Source organism: Lepisma saccharinum, chromosome 22, assembly GCF_977018435.1.
Source record: "Lepisma saccharinum chromosome 22, izLepSacc3.1, whole genome shotgun sequence".
NCBI classification, from domain to species: Eukaryota; Metazoa; Arthropoda; class Insecta; order Zygentoma; family Lepismatidae; genus Lepisma; species Lepisma saccharinum.
In genome coordinates, this window is record NC_139250.1 from 31,724,559 (window position 1) to 31,748,351 (window position 23,793).

At 37.4% G+C, this 23,793-nt stretch overlaps 1 protein-coding gene across 2 annotated transcripts in view; it reads left to right on the forward strand.

Annotated features, from left to right (window-relative positions):
• The first annotated feature begins 900 nt into the window (after window positions 1–900).
• Window positions 901–23,793, forward strand: part of LOC146004685 (jouberin-like) — a 63,340-nt gene continuing 40,447 nt past the window's right edge. Inside the window, exons 1-7 of one of the 2 annotated variants that reach the window (XM_083143616.1) lie at window positions 901–936; window positions 3,370–3,511; window positions 11,031–11,191; window positions 14,411–15,457; window positions 16,737–16,882; window positions 17,901–18,052; window positions 20,890–21,120. In XM_083143616.1, coding sequence (XP_082999742.1) covers window positions 3,380–3,511; window positions 11,031–11,191; window positions 14,411–15,457; window positions 16,737–16,882; window positions 17,901–18,052; window positions 20,890–21,120 — 1,869 coding nt within the window. In that variant the 5' untranslated portion in view covers window positions 901–936; window positions 3,370–3,379. Of the gene's footprint in view, window positions 937–1,969; window positions 2,029–3,369; window positions 3,512–11,030; window positions 11,192–14,410; window positions 15,458–16,736; window positions 16,883–17,900; window positions 18,053–20,889; window positions 21,121–23,793 lie in introns of those variants that run through there. The other variant, XM_083143617.1, reaches the window with a different exon arrangement.

Here is a 23,793-nt window from a genome sequence, read left to right on the forward strand (position 1 = left end):
AGAGTTGCCATTCCAAGTGAATACTAAAGCCCCTATCACACGGAACTGGATTTCTAGTTAGAATGCTCTAGTTGACGCTGGACTGGCTACCCATTTGCTAGTTTTCGCCTCACACGGTACTTGTTATACCGTACTTGTCGATAGTCTTTCGTTCCCATAATGGCGGCCGCGCGAGATGTAAACAACGTATCACTTCACACTTTTAAAATACGATAACTATCCAACCGAGAGGAATATCGCATCGCATTAAATGGTTTTAGGTAGAGAAGAACGGCGCTGATAAAATACATACTTTACAACGTTTACTATACACGTATGGAAGAATATTTTAGCTTTTTCAATTGTAAACATGCCTTTCGTGTTGTATGCACTCGGAAGCCACAGACAAAAAAAAGGCTACTTTACAAACTCACAGAATATCTTCACATGGCCAAACTTTGCTCTGATTGGCTGTTCCACAGAATCTAGTCGAAGAAGTTAGTAGCAATTAGAACATGTCCTATTCCTCAAAACCAGTCAAGCAGTCAGTCAGGCGGCCATGATTACTAGCCAGAAAGTCAGTTCATCGCCAACTAGGGCATTCCAACTAGAAATCCAGTTCCGTGTGATAGGGGCTTAAGTTTGCCCCACTTGTTACTGTGGATGTAGAGAGAAGCTTCAGCTTATATAAAGATATTTTATCTTCGAAAAGAAACAAACTCACTTTTAAAAATTTAGAAATGCTTAATGTTGTAAGGTACAACAGCTTTGTGTTTTTCCCCGACACTGGTGAATAACTGTAACCATAGAATAGTGTTATGATGAAATCAATCAAACCCTGCAGCAAGGAGAAATTAGAATGTGGAATTGCTCATTAATCTCGTCATGGCTTTCCCGATTCTACTTCTTGTCGATACCACAAGAGGGGGTGAAATATAGTAAACAAAACAAATGGAGGTATGTAGCATCAAAGTTTATTTATTTCCAAACTGTTTTCATAAATTTAAAATTTGTATTGTGTGGTATTTATTTGGGATTGTGTTCGAAATGGTAGTAATGTGATTGTATATTTTTTTCACACATTACAATAAGTAATTCGATGTGACACTTTTGAAAATACCTATTTGTCGGCATTGTTTTTGCTGTTAAGATAATTTCACAACTCTCGGACAGAGTCTGCTATACCCAGCATTTTCAGCGGGATATAAGTTCTGGATTTCTGCACGACGAACACCTGCACTTACTTTCTTAATATATTCTGACCTTGTGGCGAATTTCATAAGAAAAGCAGTTTCTCACATAGTTTATGCAGTGCGCATGTTTAGTATTCATGGCATTCTCTTACACAGGGTTTACGTTGACATTCAATTATACAGTTTTCAATGACTTCGCACAATTTTGTTTCTAGCTATGTGAATGGTGTCTGGTTCATACTTCAAATCTCAGGGCCTCGTTGGTAGCATCGTCGTCTTGTAACCAAGGGGCCATGGGTTCGATACCAGGTGGAGGCACAGTGGTTCAGATCCCACTTTAAACTCGAGGTGCAGTCCTAATTAGCCTTACTGTGCATAAAGTGGACTTAAAACACCAACTCAATAAATCAATCAATCAATACTTCACCTCACTACATCCTTTGTGTTGTAAAACTGTAGGAGATCATCAATGGTTTTTAACCTTAGGGTGAGAACACCTTGTAGCAAGAAGCACATCGCTAATAGACTCTGAGACTGGCCAGTCCGCAACAAGTGCAAGGTTCAATGAACAGGCACAAGTCACAAAATGAAGCACCTCGCTCCCCATCACACAAAGCACTACTACCTAACCTGCCCGCCCATTCTTTCAGTGGGCATTCCAAACATTTTACATTGTTATTACTGTTTTCTTCTGGATGAAATGGTAAGTGATGGTGGTAGTGAAGATTAGCTTCAAAGATTTGTCCCTGAGTTCTCCAACAGCTGATTTCAAGCATGTACCTTTGTGCCTCCCATAGCATTCTAGGTGTGAGACAACTGTTAATCAAGAATGGCTGCTTGCTGTGCAAATACTTGTGTAAGCTACTTTTCAAATTATTAATACATAGTAAAACATTTGCCTGTACTAATTAGTTTCTTGAAGCTTTAAATTTACTTCCACAATCATTTCCAGTATTTTAATTTTTTTTCTAATACTTTCATGAAACTTGTGAAGATCATTAAACATTTGGAAATATTACTTTCTTTCCAGTGTTTCTGTTAAACAATTCGCCCTACTACCTCTGGACTACTATCTGCATGTAACTTTAATTCTCCTATCACTGTAGTAGGCCTAGATTTCTATTTGACGAAGGATTGGTTCGCCAAAATGTATTATTTATTGCATTTCTGAAAACGGCCACTATCATGGCCCCAGTAATTGTTCCTGCATTTGATCTAAAATGGAGGTAAAAACACAGTGAAACACAAGGCACCTTGCAAATTGCCTGAGACTCACAGGGTCAAGTGCCAGGTAAAATAAATACAATGGGAGAAGAAACAGTGACGCCCTTATGGTGAGAAGACATGGTATGGTTATGTCAGTGTGAATAATGATTAGTTTGAAATTAAAAAATCGGAACTTGGGCCAGAAAGAACAGCTGTGAATAGATACCATTCTGAAATTTGGGAGAGACAGCCCCAGAAGCTGCCTGACTTCTTACAATACAATCACTATAGATGAAAGCTGTGCGCTCATTAAAAGAAATAAAATATGATAGAATTTTGGGGACCGTTGACCCACTGTACCCCCTTGTGAATCGTTGAATTTTTTTAAACAACTGGTTTCAATGTTTTATGGTTCCAGAGTGTGGAAAACACGAATAATGAATATATTTGATCCCAAAATATGGCCCAAGTAACTAAAGACGTACATTTCAGAGCACTTTCATCGCTTTTTATTAGTAAGAGCCATTTAAATGATCACTGGAATGGCGAAAGAACACGTCAAAAAGAACTATCAGTCCAAACCTAACAATGTAAAATTATCTGCTGTTATGGAATGTTGTGTTGCATGCTATATTCACTTGTGCATAGCCTTCAGACTGTTCTGTTTCACGGTAATGTAACACGCTAAGGTAACAGATGTACTTTACTTCACAATAACACATGTGTGCAAGCTAAATATAAGTGAAAATGTTCATAAACAACAAAATCTTCATAAATCATGCAAAATATGTCACTTTCTCAAGGGAGTACAGAGGGTCAAGTCAAATTTTGTACCAAGTTATGGAGATGCTAGATTCATAAAATTAATTATAATTTTTTCCATAGACTGATACTGATAAATTTGTCCTATCTCTAGTAATAAGTATGTGAAATAAATATGTTTTATTTTTTTACTTTTATCGAAGCTTTATAGATATATATTTTGTTTCAGGTAATGTGCAATGGATAGTGAAGAAATTCCACTCACTCATTCAAGTGCTACACAGAAGACAAGGGCGCGCTTTGATTCTCTACTGCAGTCTGTACTTAGTCAGGAAGATAAAGGCAAAAAGAAAAAAAGATCCAAAAGGAAGGTAAGTTCACATTTTTATTATCCAACATTTCTTAAACCTTTAACTGTGGAATTTATGACAAAGTCACTACTGGAAAATGGATTTTTTTTTTTTATAGCAAAATTCTCTTTCATCACTCCCTTCTTCTTTATTTTCTGATTCAGATTAACTGTCACTGCTTTCAGAGGTGAACAGTAAGTGCTACTTGGGCTTTCCGATGGTGTAGTTTCATCTTGTCATCAAGGGTCCCCAGGTTCGATACCCTCGGAGGCACATTGCACACTGGTTCGGACTGGTTGTAATTCACTAAGTATTTAAAGCTCAGTTGTTACTCTGTGATAATTGTTTGTTAAGCCTGTATATATTATTTATACGTAATGCCAATGTATCTCTTAAAAAAAGATGCACGTTGGTTGCACCGAAACCTTGATAATATCGATAAGCTGTACTACAGAAGGAACATTGTTTTTGTACATATAATTAAAGTTTGCAAAATTGACACTGTAATTAACACACAATTGCAAAGTATTTGAATCTGTTCTTTATAAATTTTTGTATGTATTGACAACTAAAGATTTTATCATTTTATATTAGATTGGTTATCAACAGAGCTAAATTTTATATTCATACTTTAATAGGAGTAAGCCAAACTTTTTATTGATTCCCACCAATACTGATGCTCATTCCTCAAAATTGTAACAATTCAAAGTAATTTATAGCTTTATAAATTTATATATTTAAAGTTTTCTATTGGAATTACATTGTATATCATATCGATCTAACAGTTTTCCTTTAAGGGGAGGAGATACAGTTGTGCATTTATTTCAATAATGCCCGAATTGATACTGCTACTAAAAAAAAAAACCATGGGTGTATCCAAGAGTATGAATTTCTCTCCATGTTGCAAGTGGAAGCGTTTTTTTTTTATGTCGATTATTTAGCTGAACACAATGTTGGAAAAATATGATTAATAAGAATTTTCGGAATCCGATGTATTCCTTATGGGGAATCAACTTCAACATCAAGTTACGGCTAATGAAATGGAAGTTTTGACTTTTCCCGCTGGTGAAATGCATCTTCAAACTGCCCTCTTCCCATTGATATATTTTTCTATTCCATCAGAAGTTTGATATTCCCAAGAGAACAAATCAAATAATACTCTCATAAGCCCAATGTATTTCTCCTTGCCTCTTACGGCCATCCTGGCAGTGTTGCAAAACTGAGGTGCATAAAAGAGCTAAATTTCACCTTAAATTGAGTCAAAACTGACTTTCAAGGAGCTAGATTTACGAAGTCTGGATAAAGTGCTTCCTAGGGTAATGTTAGTTGTCAAAGGGGTGGGGCACTGCTATTACCGTTAACTCTAAATTGATGACGATTTATTCTTAGTTTTCACCATCTAGATCTGGCGGCATCACCCATCTCAATAATCCACCGATGGTCGTATGAAATCGAAAATAAAGGATTCCCTGTTAACAATATTATGTCAATTTCACGTCAACATGGCGTTATAAAAAAGTAGCTGGGAATATAAGAGGAGGTGGGGTGACGCAGCCAATATAACAATATCACGTCATGTGCAAAAGTTGGTCTATATGGGCCAGAACCAGTGATGGCATCATAGTGGGGCACGGGGGTGGGCGCCCCAGTTCACATCCGAACAAGTGCATGAAAGAGCCAGATCTGGCTCCAAGAGAGCTCAGTTAGCAACACTGCCAGGGGGAAGACCCCCGTGGAGACTGTTCCGCATGCCCTTGAAATATTCATAATTTTCCATAAGATAACCATTTGATCCATTGCTCCCCACAGTACTGTTGCAAAAAATAATGAAAATTATGCATTTTACACCATTTCCAGAATTTCAGATTCTGCGAAAAGTGCTGCTTGACATTTTTTGTGACTGGAAAGTATCTTGCTCTATTAGTAGAGCCACATATTTATGGTGAATAAAAGATAAAGATTTTGGTAAAGAAACTGGACACATTTCAGGGGCAAAAGCGGTATATAAAATGTAGGGCTGAACCGATGCCGATTCCAATGCTTGAAAACTGTAACAATTAAAAGTTTCTCAAAATATATTTTATTGTTAGTGATTAAGTATTTCACTCTAATAATAATTATATTAGGGATGTGCCGAAGCCGATTACAGATGTATGAAAATCGGCTGAAATTGACATATTGGCATCGGCATATTTAAACCGGTACAGATTATACTAGAGTTTTACCTTCTAATAAGTTTTATATTTTAGTTTTGTAAGATTTATTGAAAATTAGGTTATGATCCATCATTATTGTACCGTTTTTGTAATAAAATTATTGCAAACTCTAATTCAGAGGATGAACCTAACTCAAAATCGGAAATAAAACAGTACATTGCTGAACCAGGATCTGCTGTTGTATTGGAAATTCAAAAGTGAGTATTCAAACCTGAAGCAAGTGCTGTGAAAATACTTGGGCATACCTGCTGCATCAGTATTCAGTGATTGAGTGTTCAGTGTTGCTGAACAGATTTGCGATAAGAGAAGAAGTAGGTTACTTCCTGAAGTGCTTCCAAAACTCGTGTTTCTGAAGTTGAATCTGGCAGCAGTAAATTTCCAACATTAAGAACAGGAATTAATTTTGCATTTCAAGGAACTGCTTGTGTACTAATGTAAAATCTCTTGAGAATCCATGTTCTTCTTAAAGGTTCACATAACCACCTTTTGTAGATGCAAATGTACATTTGCATCTCTTGAGAATATACATATGATATGCTATATGTAACAGTTGGGCTGAAAAGTTCGTAGGCTAACATAGTAAAAAATATTTTTTTTGACAAAATTCGATTTCATTATTCAATATAGTTGCCTTCGAGGGCGATACAACGATTATAGCGGTCATACAATTTTTCGATGCCATTTTTATAGTACGATTTCTCTTTAGCCTCAAAATAGGCCTCAGTTTCGGCGATTACCTCTTCATTAGTGCTAAATTTCTTTCTAGCGAGCATTCTTTTAAGGTCTGCAAACAGGAAAAAGTCACTGGGGGCCAGATCTGGAGAATATGGTGGATGGGGAAGCAATTTTATTACGGTTGAATATCGCTAAACATTGCTCCGAATCATCAAAACGTTGTTGCTTTTGATCGATTGTGAGCACGCGTGGCACCCATTTTGCACACAGCTTTCGCATGTTCAAATATTCATGCACAATGTGTCCAACACGTTCCTTTGATATTTTTAAAGTCTCAGCTATCTTGATCAATTTCACTTTACGATCATTTAAAATTATTTTGTGGACTTTTTTGATGTTTTCGTCGGTAACAGCCTCTTTGGGGCGTCCACTGCGTGCATCGTCTTCGATGCTCATTTTGCCTCGTTTAAATTTAGCAAACCACTTCTCAACGGTTGATTTTCCTGGTGCAGAGTCCGAATAATGTTTATCAAGCCAAGCCTTGGCTTCAACAGTATTTTTTTTCGCCAAAAAGCAATGCTTTATTAACACACGAAATTATTTTTTATCCATTTTTTCACAATAACAAAAGCTGCTTCACTCACAATGCTATATCTCACGAACTAATTATCCGGCAGCTGTGAAATTTATACACGTATCTTTTGAAGGTTAGTACTAAGTAAAAATCACATGGATTTAATTCTAGTAACGCCATCTATGAGTCAGCCTACGAACTTTTCAGCCCAACTGTTATATACATATGATATGCAATACAAATGTACATAGCAAATTTATTTTTGTCACGCTCAAAATAACATCCCATTTCTGTTTAATAATCTTATGTATCATAATCGGTTCAATATCGGCATCGGTATCGGTTCCAAAAATTATCGGTGAGTACATTGGCATTGGTAAATTTTCAGCTTCATCACATCCCTAAATTATATACATCCATTTTCCAATATTTGTGCTTAAAAATATTTTAGAATTACATCAGAATATTAAATTACATGTTATGTTATCCCAAAATTAAGTTTTATGACACAAAACTTGTGATTTTTTTAAAAATAACTCGAATTTTACATAATTTCCAGGATAATTACAATCCGCGAAAGTGTCACACGGCATTTTGGTCTTTCACGGAGTCCTTAAAAATGCCGGAAAAGTATCGGCAAATAAATTGCAGCCCATACTTTACAATACCGATACTTCTGGTATCAGCCCTAATAAAATATCGTTATGGTTATGGTCAACATAACCCTTAAGTTCTCGGGTGTTCAGGAAAAAGCACTTAAGTCAAAAATGTAATTTTACAGAAGACTGTATTTTAAATGTTTATTCTTTTAATAGCAAAGGTTATACATGTTTGATCATCATTGTTTAGAATCTTCGCACATGTCCATTGTAAAAGTATACCGATAATATTTAATTGATTCAGTAGGACATCAGATCAAAGTAACATAAAATCGTAATTTGTGTCGTATAGATTTGACTTAAAAACTACAAGGGTAAGTCAATATATAAGTCGTAAAATGGAATAGAAAGAAAAGTTGAAATAGTTACCTGATAAAATGTGGTTTATTTTTCAACGTAATCTCCATGAACATTTAGGCACTTTTCCCAGCTTTTCATGAGTCCCTCAAAGCCTGCAGCGAAGAAGGTTTGTGGTTGGTGTCAGCCAGCTGGTAACCTCCCGATGGACCTCCTCCATATCCTGGAAGCTGTGGCCACCCAGGTGATTTTTCAGTGGGCGGAGGAGAGGAAAGTCAAATGGTACCAAATCTGGACTGTAGGCTGGATGTTCCAGTCTTCCCAACCTAGGGACCGTATGCGAGCCACTCTGGTATTGGCACCGTAAAATTCTGTAGGATGCCCTGGACGATGCTGGTTCGACCACAATTGAAATGTTCCATTCAGTTGTAAACGGCTTTCCTGTATAAACATTTGTTACCGTAAACAGGTAACATTTCCTTGTGCACTTGCTCAGCAGATTTCCCCTGCACCCACAGAAATCGAATTACAGCTCGTTCACCACACGTACACTCGGCTATCATACCTGCCATCTTACTCACTTGGCACTCGAATTACTCACCGCCACACAAGATTGTGTCTACTAGCGCCGTATATGATACACGGTGGTGCTGCCACCTACCCGACACTTGCGGAAAGGATCAGTGCAACGACTGATATTCATAAAAAAATTTCACATTGCAGCAATTTGAAGATATTTCATTTTACAACTTATATGTTGACTTCACCTCGTACAATTATTGCACAAAATAAACATTTTTCTCTAATAGTACATGTATGTAGTTATCAGTGAATTAGGGTGGATAAAAGTCATGTTTTTTATTTTAAAAAATAATTTTGATTATTTTTTTTAATTCATTTTTTAAAGAACGTGTTTAAAATTGCTTGTATGGTTATTTGCACCATACATGTATATATGTTTTTTATAGAAAGGCTTTTCCTATTGAACGGCCCTGTAAAATATTTGAACAGTTTGATTAAAGCAAATAAAAAATAATATGTAAATATGCATTTTTCTGATTCTGATACTGTATGGAAATGAACCTAGTATGAAAGTTTGTTGAGTGTGTTAGTGAAACTATAATAATTTCAGTAACTTTTCTTCCAGTGAAAATAAAACATTCTGGATGTACTCTATGATTGTAACTTAAAATATTTTTGCAGCTGAATTTTGGCATTTTTTAATGATTGTTTGCGAAATATCAGCTACCATGTTTATTTACAGTTTAATGATAACGACACTATTTACAATTTAACATGATTAGTATTTTGTATATTTTTCTACACAAAATGCTTAATATTTTTGCCTATAAAAATTATTGAATTTTAAATCAAGACAAACGTAAGTGTGTTTACAGATTACATATTAAATTTCCTTTTGTATGAGCTTCAAGCCATCAGTACATATATTTTGTTTCCTTTTTTTTCTTCTTAGATCCTAATTAACATCATTCAATGATCATAAGATTAATGTACTTTCACAAAAAGTGATTCTGATATCTATAAGATCCTTTTGTACATTGTTCTATAATTTTTTTATTTAAAGTGATTAATAAAAATAAACGATTGAACATTTTCATAATGGTGTGTGCATATAGTATGACAATAAAAATAATACATTGTCATAACTACATTTGAAAATGGTTAGGCTAAGTCCAAAGTTCCACATTTGTGCAATATCTATAATAATTTAGTCATATGATTGCTCAAAATTTTATTCATATAATGCAATTAAGTGTCTGAAATTACTATTTAAACTAATTTCATTAAATATGATGTTTAAAAAAGCCAATTTGTATATCATGACAAAATTATCAAATTGTGCAATATTCTGAATTCATATTCATAACAGTTATTTTTGACTGACAATATGAAAAAACAAATATCTTCAATCATATGTGTTCTTTCAGGCAAGCAAGATAAGTTACATTCAAATTTATAATTAAATTTATTGAAATTATGTACATTTGCATTGACATCAAGGTTTATATACAAAGGTCAACTCTTTAAAATTGTTCAATGTTTAATATGATGTCATACTTGGTATTTTGTACCAACATTCAAAAAATAGTAATTGTAATCATTAGATAAGTATATTGTGATATACATAGTAAAATAGCTGTAACAGAGCAAATATGTACATTTACAACACAAACATTCAAGCTGTTAAGCACTTATGGACAAAAATATAAAACAAAAACAATTGAAGATAACACATACTAAAAAATCTGGCTTGAACTAGTTGCTCTAATACTAGTTGTCTGTGACTTTTAAAAGAATCTCAGGATGGATGGTACATAAGTAAAAATGTGACGATTGGTGAAGGTTTGATATCATTAAAAATCTGGATCTTTTGAGAGATTATACTTGATCAGTTAATCTTTAATAGTTTGTTGAAACTATATAGAGACATTTTGTTGATAACAGAAGCTTGAAAATGCTTTTATAATGGAATAATCTGTATAACGAAAAAGGAAAGATTTGGAACTGGTGTAAAGTGCCTAGTTGAATAATTGAGAGCAGGAAATTATTATCGGCTGGCATCAGCATTAACTAGCTAGTAAATGAATATTGCATTATCTAAAATGAAATGTTATGAGAAATAAGACTAAGTGAGTGTAATATTTTCTACATTTTGAATGTGAACAAGTTTGAAAATGTGAAGTTTTGAAAATTGAAGGAAGCCATCTTGTGGACCTGATTGAGGAATCTGACATGTTGAGTGTGCTCAGATGTAGAACTGACGGATACTCAAATATTTAGTGAAAAACTTGCTCTGTCTCACAAGGAGATAATAAAGAAATGTTTTCTACATATAAATAACATTTATATGTTATAAATGTTCTGGTAAATAATTGCATAATTTGATGCTATTGTAATTTTTGTTGTTTCTAGTTTTTTTTTCTTTCTTTTCATTTTTATCAATATAATAATTATAAAGTTATCAGTATATGTAAATTTAAATTTCCTTTTCAACATAGCACCATAGTTACCTATTGTGCCAATACTGAGTTTAAATTATACTGACAAAGTTGTTACAATAGTCTTAATTTTAAAAATTGTTTGTATTCAATCTTTAGGGATCGGTTGAACATGCATTTGATGGAGGGGAAAGCTCGGGAGGGAGATCGCTTCAGAGGAAAATCGTTCAGTCTTCTAGAAGTGGCAAAGAATCATCCAAGCAAAAGGAGAAAGAAAGAACAAATGACTCTAACTCAGCAGAAGAAAGTGATGAGGCTGGGTATGTTATTAACGCTTTTTTGGTCTCTTGATTGGTTTAATTTTTATTGCTTTTCTCCCACTTTTGTCTAATCTCGATGATGAGGATGAATGATGATGTGATTGAGAGAGATTGACATTTGTGTGTCTTCAAAAAGGAGTCACTCCTTTGGTTTCTTGACAAATGTAATATTGAATGAGCCTCCTCAATGCCATAGTGGTAATGTAACATTGTTGCCTTGTAATCAAGGTGCCCCGGGTTTGATATCCAGTGGAGGCACATGTCACAGTGGTTCAGATCTCACTTTTAACTCTAGACAGGATGGCTACTCACCGGAAATTCCTTGAATTCCTGGAATTCTGCATGAATTATTGCCTCCAGGAATTCTGTGTAAATACAGGGCAGTTGTAAAGGATCTTCCCTATTTCAAAGTTTAAAAACTCACAATGATTTGCAACTTATGTTAAATGAAAGAAAAACTCAAAAAGTTCCACGTCAAAGATGCTCAATGTGAGTGCCTTTTGTAATACGGCACACATCAATCCGATAGTCAAATTTTTGCCACACTCTTCCCAACATCTCAGAGTCAATGGATGCAACTGTTTCTTGGATGCGTACTCGAAGTTCAGGTAAGTTGTTAGCTAGGGGTGGTTCATACACTTGGTTTTTAAGATAACCCCACAGAAAAAGGTCACACGGGGTGATATCTGGTAAACGGGTGGGGGGGGGGGAAGGAAGTAGAACCTGATCCTCACGACTAGCTTGTTCTATCCATTGATTTGGTAAGCTTCTGTTGAGTTCCCTCCTGACATCCCAGTGCCAATGTGGGGGTGCCCCATCGTGCTGGGAAATAAAATTTTCCATGTCCTCTTCCAGCTGCGGGAAAAGTCATGTCTGCATCATGTGAAGTTAGGAAAGTCCGTTTACAGTGTCCTCGAAGAACATAGGGCCATACACCTTGTTACAGGTAACCGCACAAAGCACGTTCACCTTGGGGAGAATCACGGACATGTTCTTCGTAAACATGGGGATTTTTTCAAAGCCCAGATCCTCAGATTTTGTTTGTTTACTTCCCCGAAAGGTGGAAGGTAACTTCATCACTGAAGACAACCGACTCTATGAAACCATCTCTTTCCATAAGGTTTTGCATAGCAACGCAGAACTCAAGTCTCTTAGTCTTGTCTGTAGGTTTAAGCACCTCAAAAAATTTCAATCGGTAAGGTTGAAATTTCAAACATTTTCACAGAATCTTCCACACTGTTGTCTGCTTCAAGTTCAATTCTCTGCTTGCTCGAACCGTTGATTTTTTGGGGCTTCTGACGAAAGTTGCACACACACGCTCAACTGTTTCATCACTAACTCCTGGCCGGCCTGGTGATTTCATCTTGCAGATACACCAACTTTCTTTAAATTGTCTGTACCACTTCTGAATTGAGTGCCCGTTTGGTGGATCTAACCTGAACTTCGTCCTAGAACTTCGTTGGACACAAATAACTGACTGTTGTACATGAAATTCCAGGACACAAAATGCTCTCCTGTCTTCTTTTCCAGCCGTCTTGATTTACTGTCTCCCTAGCGGCAGAATGCGTAACTAAACATCAGCTTTGCCAGACACTAAAACTTTTTGAGATTTTCTTTCATTTAACATAAGTTGCATGTCATTGTGAATAAATAAACGTTATTTATTAATCTTCGAAATCGGGAAGATCATTTACAATAGCTCTGAAGTTCTCCGTAGACATGAAAAATTGCAACTTTTATTAATCCAAATGACAGTGAATTTATACACATTTATAAATGCCCTGTCACAAGTTCTTCACAGTTTAGCTTTTATTTTTATCAAGAAAGGAAAAGAAAGGCATGTGGAATATAAAACAGAATTCTCTCAATCAGATTACTTTCTTAGTACCCTTTGCAGGACAATCTATCTGACAGACTGAAGATTATTGCAAGATAAGTTATTTAGAAGTTTATTAGTTAAATTTGAGTTTGAAATTCTTGTAAATTGAACAATTTTTCGTAGACTATTGTATCCCATAAAAGTTTTGTGTTTGTAGATGTATTTCGAGCCTGAGTAGCTATATGTGAAATGGAAAATGTAAACTCCGCACTTATATTAAATATTTTAATTATATATACCGTTTAATTTAATTGAATTATAATTTTTGGAAACATTGGAATCACACAGACCCTTTATATTGTTAATTTGTGTATGTATGTGTGAAAAGCAGTAATACGTAAGATTGAAATAGAGAAAACATCTGCTTGTATGTAACCTTGAATTTTTGGGAAGTTCGCTTTGGAAACTGGGAATTATACTTGAATTTTGTCATGATCCTAGAGTGACCACCCTGGTAGGTCCAGTCCCGATTAGCCTTTCTGTGCATAAAATGGATTTAAAACAGCAATTCAATTCAAACACTAACATTAAGTAACATAATTAACTTTCTTGGCTCAGAATGCTTATAATGTATCAAAACTTTACTGCTATGATGTGTATATATCAGAATTCTTTTTGTCTTTGTAGCACCCGACCCTAAGAAGAAGAAGAAAAAGTGATTAGCCTTGCTTTGCATAAAGTGGACTTTAAACAACAAATCAATCAATCAAATATCAGGAATTGTGCTGGCAATTCTGTGCTTCAGCTCACGCAAACACCCCTAACCTTTGTGCTATACATAATTCCCTTAATATAGCCACATATAACAAAGTTGAGGGAGGAGGGGATCTGTTAAGGTCCAATGTAACTGGAGACTAAGGAATTGGGACATCCCATCTGGAAAGGTTCATCAAGAAACTCACAAAGTACTTTTGAACACTAATGAAAATTATGATTTACTGTTAAATGTACTAAACACAGAACTTGCTATCGTATTTTGTTTAGGTTTTATGGAGGGTCAGATTTGCAGATGATTTGGAACATCCTGCATGTTCTACTCGGCATGTCATTTATGTGAGTGATGTTATATCGTGGTTATTGTTACAGTAGTGTTTTCTACTATATTCATGCAGACCCCGACCTTCATAGGGGAATGGTTAGCACAGCATGCCAGGGGTTCCAGGTTCAAGTCCCTGCCTGGGTACGGATGTTCTTTGTTAGTGTCCCTTCATTAATTTCATCATATAATCATTCATCCTCATCATTGCGATTAGAAGAAAGTGGCAGAAAAGCGGCGCTTAATAACAAGAATCAAATCTACAATATTCATGTATTTTAATTTAGTATTTTTTTATTTGTAGGTTCATGGAGGATACAAGTCAGAAATCAACAGACAACTTGACAAGTGGTTTTCTCCTCAGTGGCGAAGAAACAATTTCGTCCAATCAGCAACGTCCATTCTCCAAAAAGAAGAACAAAAGTAAATCATATGATGAGATCAAGAAACTCGCAGGATTGAAAGACAGAGATGTGCGTTCTCCCTCAGAGGCAGCTGACGAAAAGAGTTTCATGAGAGGAAAAGTGAAGAAAAAGACTAGAGCGAAAGATGAAGAATATGAATTGGAAGTGGTAGGTTACAAGAACAAGGACGTGGGTAGAGCACTGAAGCTTCATTGGGAAAATGAGAAAGTTGATGCCGTAGTGGAACAATGCAGCAACATCTCAAGCCCAACATCTTTTCGGCAAAGCGATAGCAGCGCAAGTCTGATCGAGCATGAAAGCAGCAGTGTTTTGTGTTCTCCCAAAAAACCTGTGCCGTTGCCTCGAAGTAGGAAAGCATCTTTGAGATCTGTGCATGGAAACCATGATAATCAACCAGACAATAGCAGTGATGATGACGATGATGTGTGTGAGGAGACTGCTGTAAAAGCACCCCCAGCTTACAGTGACATTGACTCAACTCTAGTTGGGTCGTACGAAAACGTGGAAAAAGATGCAGAATCGTCTAAGAAAAAAGGAAAGAGAAGAATATCGTTAGCGAAAAAGAGATCGGAAAATCTGGAGATGCAAGAACTCAGAAAGCAATCAGTCGCTTCCACATCACAGAAACATAAACACAAGGACAGTAAAGAACGGGAATCGGGTCCTTCAGTGCAAACTCCCTCGGTTCAAGATGTGAATTATTCATACGATAGGATTTTTGCTGTTGTGATTCACCAGAGTGATTTCCTTCGAGCTGATTATTTGGTTTCGCATCCCCTCGTGAAGGTGCATATTGTGGATAGTCACACAGGTGCATATGTAAAAAAGAGCAACAAGGACAGATCTGTGTCATTTTATAATGAGAACGCAAGTGTGGACTACATATTACCTCAGATGACGCATGTGTTTGACTTCAAGGAAAGGAGGTGAGTGAAAATTATGATTTCCCCATGTTTTGCATGTTGACTCTAAATTTAATTGCTTCTGCCAATCTCTCAGCATAGAAGTCAACCCTCTCCATGTTCCACTACTGGGACATTTCACCAAAAGTTGTCCGTCTTACTCTGTGTAAGTAAGCAAATGAATTAATCTGGAAATTATGATTGTTTTTAATTGCATTAAGGTTTAAATTAGAGTACTGCTTGTGTTCAATCATACTCATTTAAGTCTCCCATACTCAAGCATGATATGCTCTAGTGTATAGAATCAAATATCATTTCAATGTGCCAATAATCGTAGAAATCTGTATGTTTCAGCCCATAATCATCTACGAGTATTTCGTTTTCATATATCGCTATGTATTGTTAATGTAGTTGAAACTACATTTTAACATGGATATGCAAGTATATTTTTATATCGAAAAATTAAATTAGCAAGAATTACTAAATTGAGACTCAATTACTCAATTACTAAATGTGACTTCCACTACATTTTCATATTTATTTATTGTATTTATTGTTTTAATCAAGATTTAGTTGTCCTATACAGGGTGTCTCACTCGTAAGGGGCCCCGGAAAAAGTATTATAAAAATCTTAATAAAAGAGGATATGAAACCAAATTTGTACATGACATACTTTTATGATTGAGAAATGAAGATACATTACAAGAAGTGCTGGAAGTGACCTCCCCCCACCTGTATACACAATTCAACACGGCGCTGCATGTTCGTGAATGTTGCTGCCAGAGTATTCGGCGTGATTGCCTGGATTTCATGGCGAATGTTTTCACTTAACTCGCCGATGGTGCATGGTTTGTTCTTGTACACACTACCTTTAAGGTGTGTGTACAAGAGTTACGAGTTACGTGAGAACATCCGCCGTGAAATCCAGGCAGTCACGCCGATACTCTGGCAGCAACATTCACGAGCATGCAGTGCCGTGTTGAATTGTGTATACAGGTGGGGGGGAGGTCACTTCCAGCACTTCTTGTCAAGTACCTTCATTTCTCAACCATAAAAGTATGTCATGTACAAATTTGGTTTCATATCCTCTTTTATTATTATTATTTTACTTGACCCTTACAAGTAACAATCAGATTACTAAATTAAGATAGGTCAAGGTTAGTTAACCTGTCAAGGTTATAATATGTAAATAAGATTTCACCTTACAATTTATTATAAATGATTTATGCTGGATGTTTAATTTATTAAGTTTTGTTTCTCTGTATTAGAACGTCTTTAGATATTGTTTGTATCTATTTTCTAGATCTGTGATTCCTCATTGGGAAGAGCTGCTTGTCTTCAATGAAGATATAGATTACATATTACAACACGAACCACCAGTTATTATTTTCTTTGAGGTACTGGATTTCGTGACCTTCAGTGTTGCCAGCTCTCAGTATAGAAGATTGGGTAAGATTTGTTTTCTTTCCTGATTTTTGATTTGATTGGTACAGTCATAAAGATACAAAGGAGAGAAAGTTCACGGTCAACTTATGAAGTGATGTCACAGTTGCAGTTACCGCAGACAAGAAGCAAAAATGTTCCTCATTGCTCATGCCCCCATGTTGCCTCTTTATAACTTCCCTCCCTCGCTTTATTGTCAAAAATTTGAGCAGTGTTAAATATTACATCTCTTGTAAATGTTTCCCCTTCAGCTAATTGCATCACCCATGCTCACGTGGCAGCGCCAGAGAAAACCTTCTTGGTAGAGTAATATGAGACAATGTGATGTATTAGCGCCAAGGCTCAGCAAAGTGTTTTTCATTGCCGATGATATGTCGGAAATTATAGGGTGTTATTTTTATGTGTTGTATTCCTACTGATAGGTATGACAAAAATAAATTCATGAGAGCCGACCTCCCTGGCATAGTGGTTAGCACAGTGTGCTATAATGCCTATAGTCTCAGGTTTGAATTGCAGCCTGAGCATGAGTGTTCTTTGTGATTGTCCTTCATCATATGCCATGCTAGCCAAAAGTGGCAGAAAAGTGAAGTAAATTAAGTCCTTCCCTGCGACGATGTTGAAGGGAAGTGATTCCAAAAAGAAATCATCTGTGTATAGTTGTGACCGCAAATTCGTTTCATCGTAAACATAAATAATAACTTTAAATAGACTTGCCACATAATGAAGCTAAGGAAAGCAATCTATATACACACAATGCCACAAATAAACATACCATATTGATTTTTAATTACAGACAAAGAATCAACAATGAATTGTTTGATTGCCAATAGCCCATGTTAACTAATAAAAGCATAAAAAAGTGGTGCCTATAAAAATGTCTTACCGTAATACAACAACCGTTAATTTTGAACTGTCTATGTATAGACGCTCCACAAAAAAAATACCACTTTTAGAGAGGTTATTGTTTAAACCAAATCAAGCAATCATACATTTTTATTTTATCAATTTGGTATCTTTCTTTCAGGACCTGAAGGTGGCTGGCATAAAGTTGCATGGGCTTTCTTGAAGCCTGTTGGTGTAAATGGTGTGAAGAATATAGAAAAGAAATTGAGGCTTCAGTTGTACAAACCATTCCGTCCAGCCAGAGCTTCTATTAGTTCCAGCAGTTTTTGCTCCGTAAGTTGAATTTTAGTTCTAACAGCAATTTTTTTTTTTTTCAAGGGGTATAAGGTGCATTCTGGAGAGTTCTGGCAACCTATTTTCCATGTTTTGCAGCTTTGAAACTGGACTCTTGTGCTCTTTCTAGCCCTGGACCCACAGATACTTGCACCCAGAATAATCAATATCAGTTGGGCATTGTCCTGTCCTTACTCATGCTGAGTGTTTTTATTACTACTATGGGTATTTTAGTCTTGAGATACGTTTATTGTTTTTAGTCTTCATAAGCCACCCTCCTTGACAGAGTGGTTGACATCAGGGGTCCTGGGTTCAAATCCTAGCCTGGGCATGAGTGTTCTTTGTGAGTGTCATTTCATTAGTTTCATCATATCATATGCCAAAATGTCATCGAGAAACATGCTGTGTTACAGTAGAAGTCAGTGTTTCTAAAGAACGTTTCCACAGCAAACCCTCTTCTGACCAATGCTGCATGGCAACTGAAGACTAAACTGCTCTACTCAGGGACGCGTGTTTCACCACGCCACCTGCAAAGATGTTAGTATGGTACCGAATTTAAATCGTCTAATTGTTTCTGCCCCACCCTGTATAATGCGGGAAAATGTAAAACCGGGGAACCCATGATCTGGGATCCACTGTTTATCATCAAGTATTCTACAGAAGGTTGCTCAAGATATATCCGAAAAATTTTGCAACACCAATACCATCTGTGGGATTGAGCTGGAGTGGCAGTTCAGCTATTGTTATCAGTCTCGTATCGCAGCTTGCAGGTGCCAGAGTGTCGTGCACGTAGCTGTCAAATGGCACCAAAAGTGAAAGTATCATGACATTTTCCATGCACATTTCTTCATATGATCAAATAGTAAAAACAGTGTTGAGAGAATATTTTGACTGTCGAGGAAACCACTGTGAAAGATATAAGTGTCCCGGTGCATACAACAGGGACCAGTTGGTTTGAATGATTGATTTAGTTTATTTTACTTCACGTTTTGTCCCTCTTGGCTAATTTGCGAAGATGGGGATAAGTGATGAAATGATGAAATTGATGAATGGACATTCACAAACAACCAAGGCCGAGCAGGGTTCGAACCTCGGGACCCTTGGCGTCACAACGCAATGTGCTAACCACTCGGCCACAGAGTCCGGCAGGGGACCAGTTGGTAAACATTCGCCCATAAGAGGACACCTGTGATAGTATTGCCTGTTTTGCTGTAGTGTGTTGGTACATGCACCACCTCCTCATGTGCTGCATTGCTGAACGCAGGATCAACTGCAGAAAACTCTATGAAAGACACCTGGCGGGTTCACTGGCAGTGGTCAGATTCAGCCAATTACGTACCGTAACAGCAATGGCAACTTTGTTTGCTTCTGCACGGACACTTTTCCAAAGGGTTTCTTGGTTGTCACCAAATTTGGTTATGCGGGGAAGTTGCCAATGCGTAAGGTGGACAGAAGTGTGTTGGTGAATGCTGCCTACTTTCAGTCATTTGTTGTGACCCCCCCCCCTTCCCCATCTTCTGTACAGGCATCACTCAACAGGTGCTTATTCATATGGACAAGGCCTCAATCCATAGTGCCCAAACATCCCTCCGCTTTATCAGAAGATGGAGCGGGAAACCGGGATCCATGTTATCTCATTTCAGGATATTCCGATGAAAAGCCGTGATGCCAGTCCTATAGGTTTCTTTGCATTCAGACTCTTGAAATAACACCTGAAACGTCGCCATCACGCACCCTCCCCCATCTTCAGAAATCCCGCAGAGAGGAATGGGATAGGATTCCCATGCCCATTCTCCAACGTAGTTTGCTATAATGCAAACTCGGATGTAGGGTGATAGTCCACAATGCTGGTGGCCCGATAGAACACAACCGGTGGTTGTGGCATGCATTTCATAAGGTCTACACTTTGAAAGTCGTTCGAATATATCCCGAACAACCTTCTGTATATTTTACACACTGCCATGTGTTTATTGTAACTGGACTGAGTAATCTTACCGATGTATCGGTATCGGTAAGTATCAGTTGATATTTTTGCGCTGATACTAGACGATACCATTGTTTTTGAGGCACGGCAAAAACCAAGTGTCTTTTTCCATTTCAAAGTTTCCTTCACCTTTTCCAACTTACCTTTGGTTTTGAAAAAAAATGAAAAATAGTTGTACATTTGATAAATGAACCTGTACTCAAGTTTCTGGGAACAGCAAGTGCGTGACACAAAGATCTGTACTCAGATAAGACTCGCGGTCAAGTATCTTGCAAATCAAGCATAACGTGCAATTATCCCCATAGGAGTTCACTGCTTCTGTTTAGTTCTCTTCGAAGTCTACCAGTCTTTGTTCGTACAGATGTGGTCTCGTGTAACAATAACCCCAATGAGGTCCTGAAAGCTAACGAGGCACCTGTGGCTAATCCTTCAACTTTCTTTGGTGTTTGCGAACATCTCTCTCTCTTTAGAGGCTTCCCGCAGTCAAAAAGGTAATTGCCCATGAAAGTGGTGTATGTATATTTATATATATGGTAAAGCCTTTGTTATTTTAAATTTGGAATTATACAAGTATTGGTATCGGTTCAAAGTGGTATCAGCTCAGTCCTAATTGTAACCATCATAAAAACTATTTATAGGTTTAGTTGATATAAAGTAATGCAAAAAAGATGTGAGTTGGTCATCTAAAGGAGAAGGTGAAAGCCGATTAGGAAACAACGATAAAAACAATTATAGACTCTTTGAGCACTTCATCAAGTCAATAAAAACCATGTTGATAAGGAGTTTTTTGTGTAGAGTCTCGGGATATGTTAAGGGAAATATGTTTTCATAATTCTGGGGACACCCGTTATAGGTCTACACATGGTGGTGCCACGGTTCTTGGGACAGGTACCCAGCTACCCTGTATGTGACGGCAAAAAGCATTAAGCCTCCGGATGACATTCCACCTGCTCTGAGATCTAAAGTTCCTCTGCAACGGGAACAGGGCACAAGCTCAATTGGAATTTTTCATGAAGAAGCCGTCGAGGAGAAAGAAGAAAGGGAAGGAAGTGAGGAATCTGTCACCACCTCACCAAAGTGCCAGGTAAGAATTCTAACTGTAAGATTATGGTAGTCACTAATGACAAGGCTCCTGTTAGTGTTATTGCCTTTGGTGGTGCAAGTACTCCCAGGTTCAATGCCCAGTAGAAGTCCGAAAAAATGTTGAGTATATTGGAGGAGCTACTTCAGAGAATGTTAAATCTATATTCAGAAAAGTTCTAGTAAGTTTAAAGTCCTCCTCCGTAGCCGAGCGGGTTAAGGCGTTCACTCGTCTTGAGATCGTTCGCTGCGCGACGGCGTAGGTTCGAATCCGTCTCTGTTTGGAATTTATTCGGCCTATGTATAGGGCCGGTGGCAACCCACCATTGTGAGGAAATTGGGGAGCTCCGAGTGAGTGAGCGTAATCCGGTTACAGAGACCTACTATAACGGCTGGGGACACGTCGGGCTGATCCCCCGACTATTCCAATACTGGTTGAAGTTCTCCACGCTTAGAGGTGACGAAGGAAAGCGTGGGAGGGAGACCGGCAGTCGGTAGGTACGCCTATGCCCTTCAAGGGCTGTTGCGCAATGGATTTTTTTTTTTTTTTTTAGTAAGTTTAAAAGACTCTCTCACCTGATTCTTTGTCAAAGAATGTCCCATCAGTATTGTCAAACCAACAAAGTCTTCATTTCGTCAATGGTCAATGGCTTTCTCGTTGAGTGATATGTTGGTGGTAGTACCTGTTAGTCTCAGTCACCAGATGCTGGAAGATTTCTTCGGAGAAAGTCAGTGCAAAAAAGACCAAGGGAGAGGATACATTGTCAATGTGTCAAGCCTTCAGTCCAGTCTGTCCTAGGAAAGATCGGGAGTTGGAAGCAGTCCTACCAGTTCGAGAAGGGGGTTGCCAGTCGAACGGTGCAGGAGCAGGAAAGGGGAACAACGTCTTTGTGACATAGTCAAGCTCTTCTTCATCCCACTTGGAGTCTGTATCCATCTCCTCCAGCTCATCTCGGATTTCATCAGAACGGAGATCACTGGGGGCAGCCATGGTCGACTATAAGCCTTTTGGGGACACAGCAGACACAGACGACACTATCACACTTCACACATCACACGAACGAAGCAAAGATAATAAGAAAGTCTTGGGAAAAGTCACACTTCACTCAAAAAATCTTTGGCACTTAGGCACAAAACGAGTCTTGCGAACGCACAATCTTCCAGGAGGAAAAGCTAGAACGAAGTGAAAAAAGTGTGCCAATTCTTGAAGCTACTTCCAAATTCTATTTTTAGACAATGCAGGGTAACCTTTGTAGCCACTTGTGAAACACTTGTGCTCAAGAACAAAGGCTTCTCTTCAGCGGTCCTCGAACTTCCATTCTTACGACGCAGTTTCAACAACCCCTTTTCCCCGTTCCCCAACCCCCACCTCCCGCTTGCACCCACACGGAAAACATTCCTTTTGACCTGGAGTACTGATAAACAAATTTCCTTCGAATGCAGTTTCCAGGCATGAGGGAAACACATTGCTTTAGAACAACAAAGCTCACCTTCCTTTGTCGGCAAAATTTTGTCCTTGAAAAAAGATGCAAAAGAGAAGTCGCCTTTTCCCCCGCCATTTTCATGAAAAAAAAAACGTGCAACAATCATTTCTGTTAAATATTTGTGTTATCTACAATATGAAAAAATAAAATCTGAATTCTACCCAAAAATAGTGAAGTTATAACGTAAAAACTACAACCTTGACAAAGAGTCTAGATCGAGACGATCGGGCATCCGAGGGTTACCTAGGAGCATCTCGATCGAGACGATCGGGCGCCAAATGGTTATTAGTTATATTTTGCAGAAAAGTATGCTAAAGTAAAAATTAGAATTTTGGAAAAAAATAACATCAAAAAGTGAAAAGATAACTGACAAATCGAGGTCCCTAGTTATATTATATCTGTTATTTTACTTATATTGATCTAGTAACCGTATCAGGATTCCCACTGACCTGAAAGAGACAGGGATAACAGCTTAGGAGTGAAAAGTCAGGGAAATGGAATGTTTTTGTTCTTGCGAAAATTAGAAGTAACACATTTCACTTTACTTCAACACTTCAACTAGCTTTTTGTTTTTTGAGGGAAAGTGCTTTTATGTATATACCGTATTATTTTTCTTCATATATTTTCAATAATGTTCAATTTACTTAATTGGATGAGCTTGCAAATTTGAAGACTTGACATTTATAAAGGGTCTCCGAGAATGAATGGTGGGATTTCGTGACGTCTCTGTGAAGTATGTATTATGTGTAATGGATTGAAAGTGCTTTTATTTAATTCAGTCACTGTCATTGTTGCCGTCATAATAAAAAGCCATATATAAGATGTAAGCGAGTTACTAAAGTTATATCCGCGAAACTTACTTGTAAATGTTCTATTCATTTTGGTGGCCTCTGCCACCATCCACTTGGGAACTCGATGCTTTACTTTTAGGTTGACTTCTGGTTCCTGTTGTTTCCTTGCTTACCACTAGGGGCGCTGGTGTAGTCATTTCGTCTGCTGCACGTGATGGGTTTGAGTTGTTGTAATAGCAGGAGCCAAACATGATGTACCTGACCACTGTCGATATTCAGCTCATGCGGAACTGCATAATTGCACTGTCTCTTTGATTTTTGTGTCGATTAGGGTGTTCAATGTATGCCTTACTGAAACGTTCTGGATCCTGTGTTTGTTAAACTCGAGGTTCCTCGCTAGTC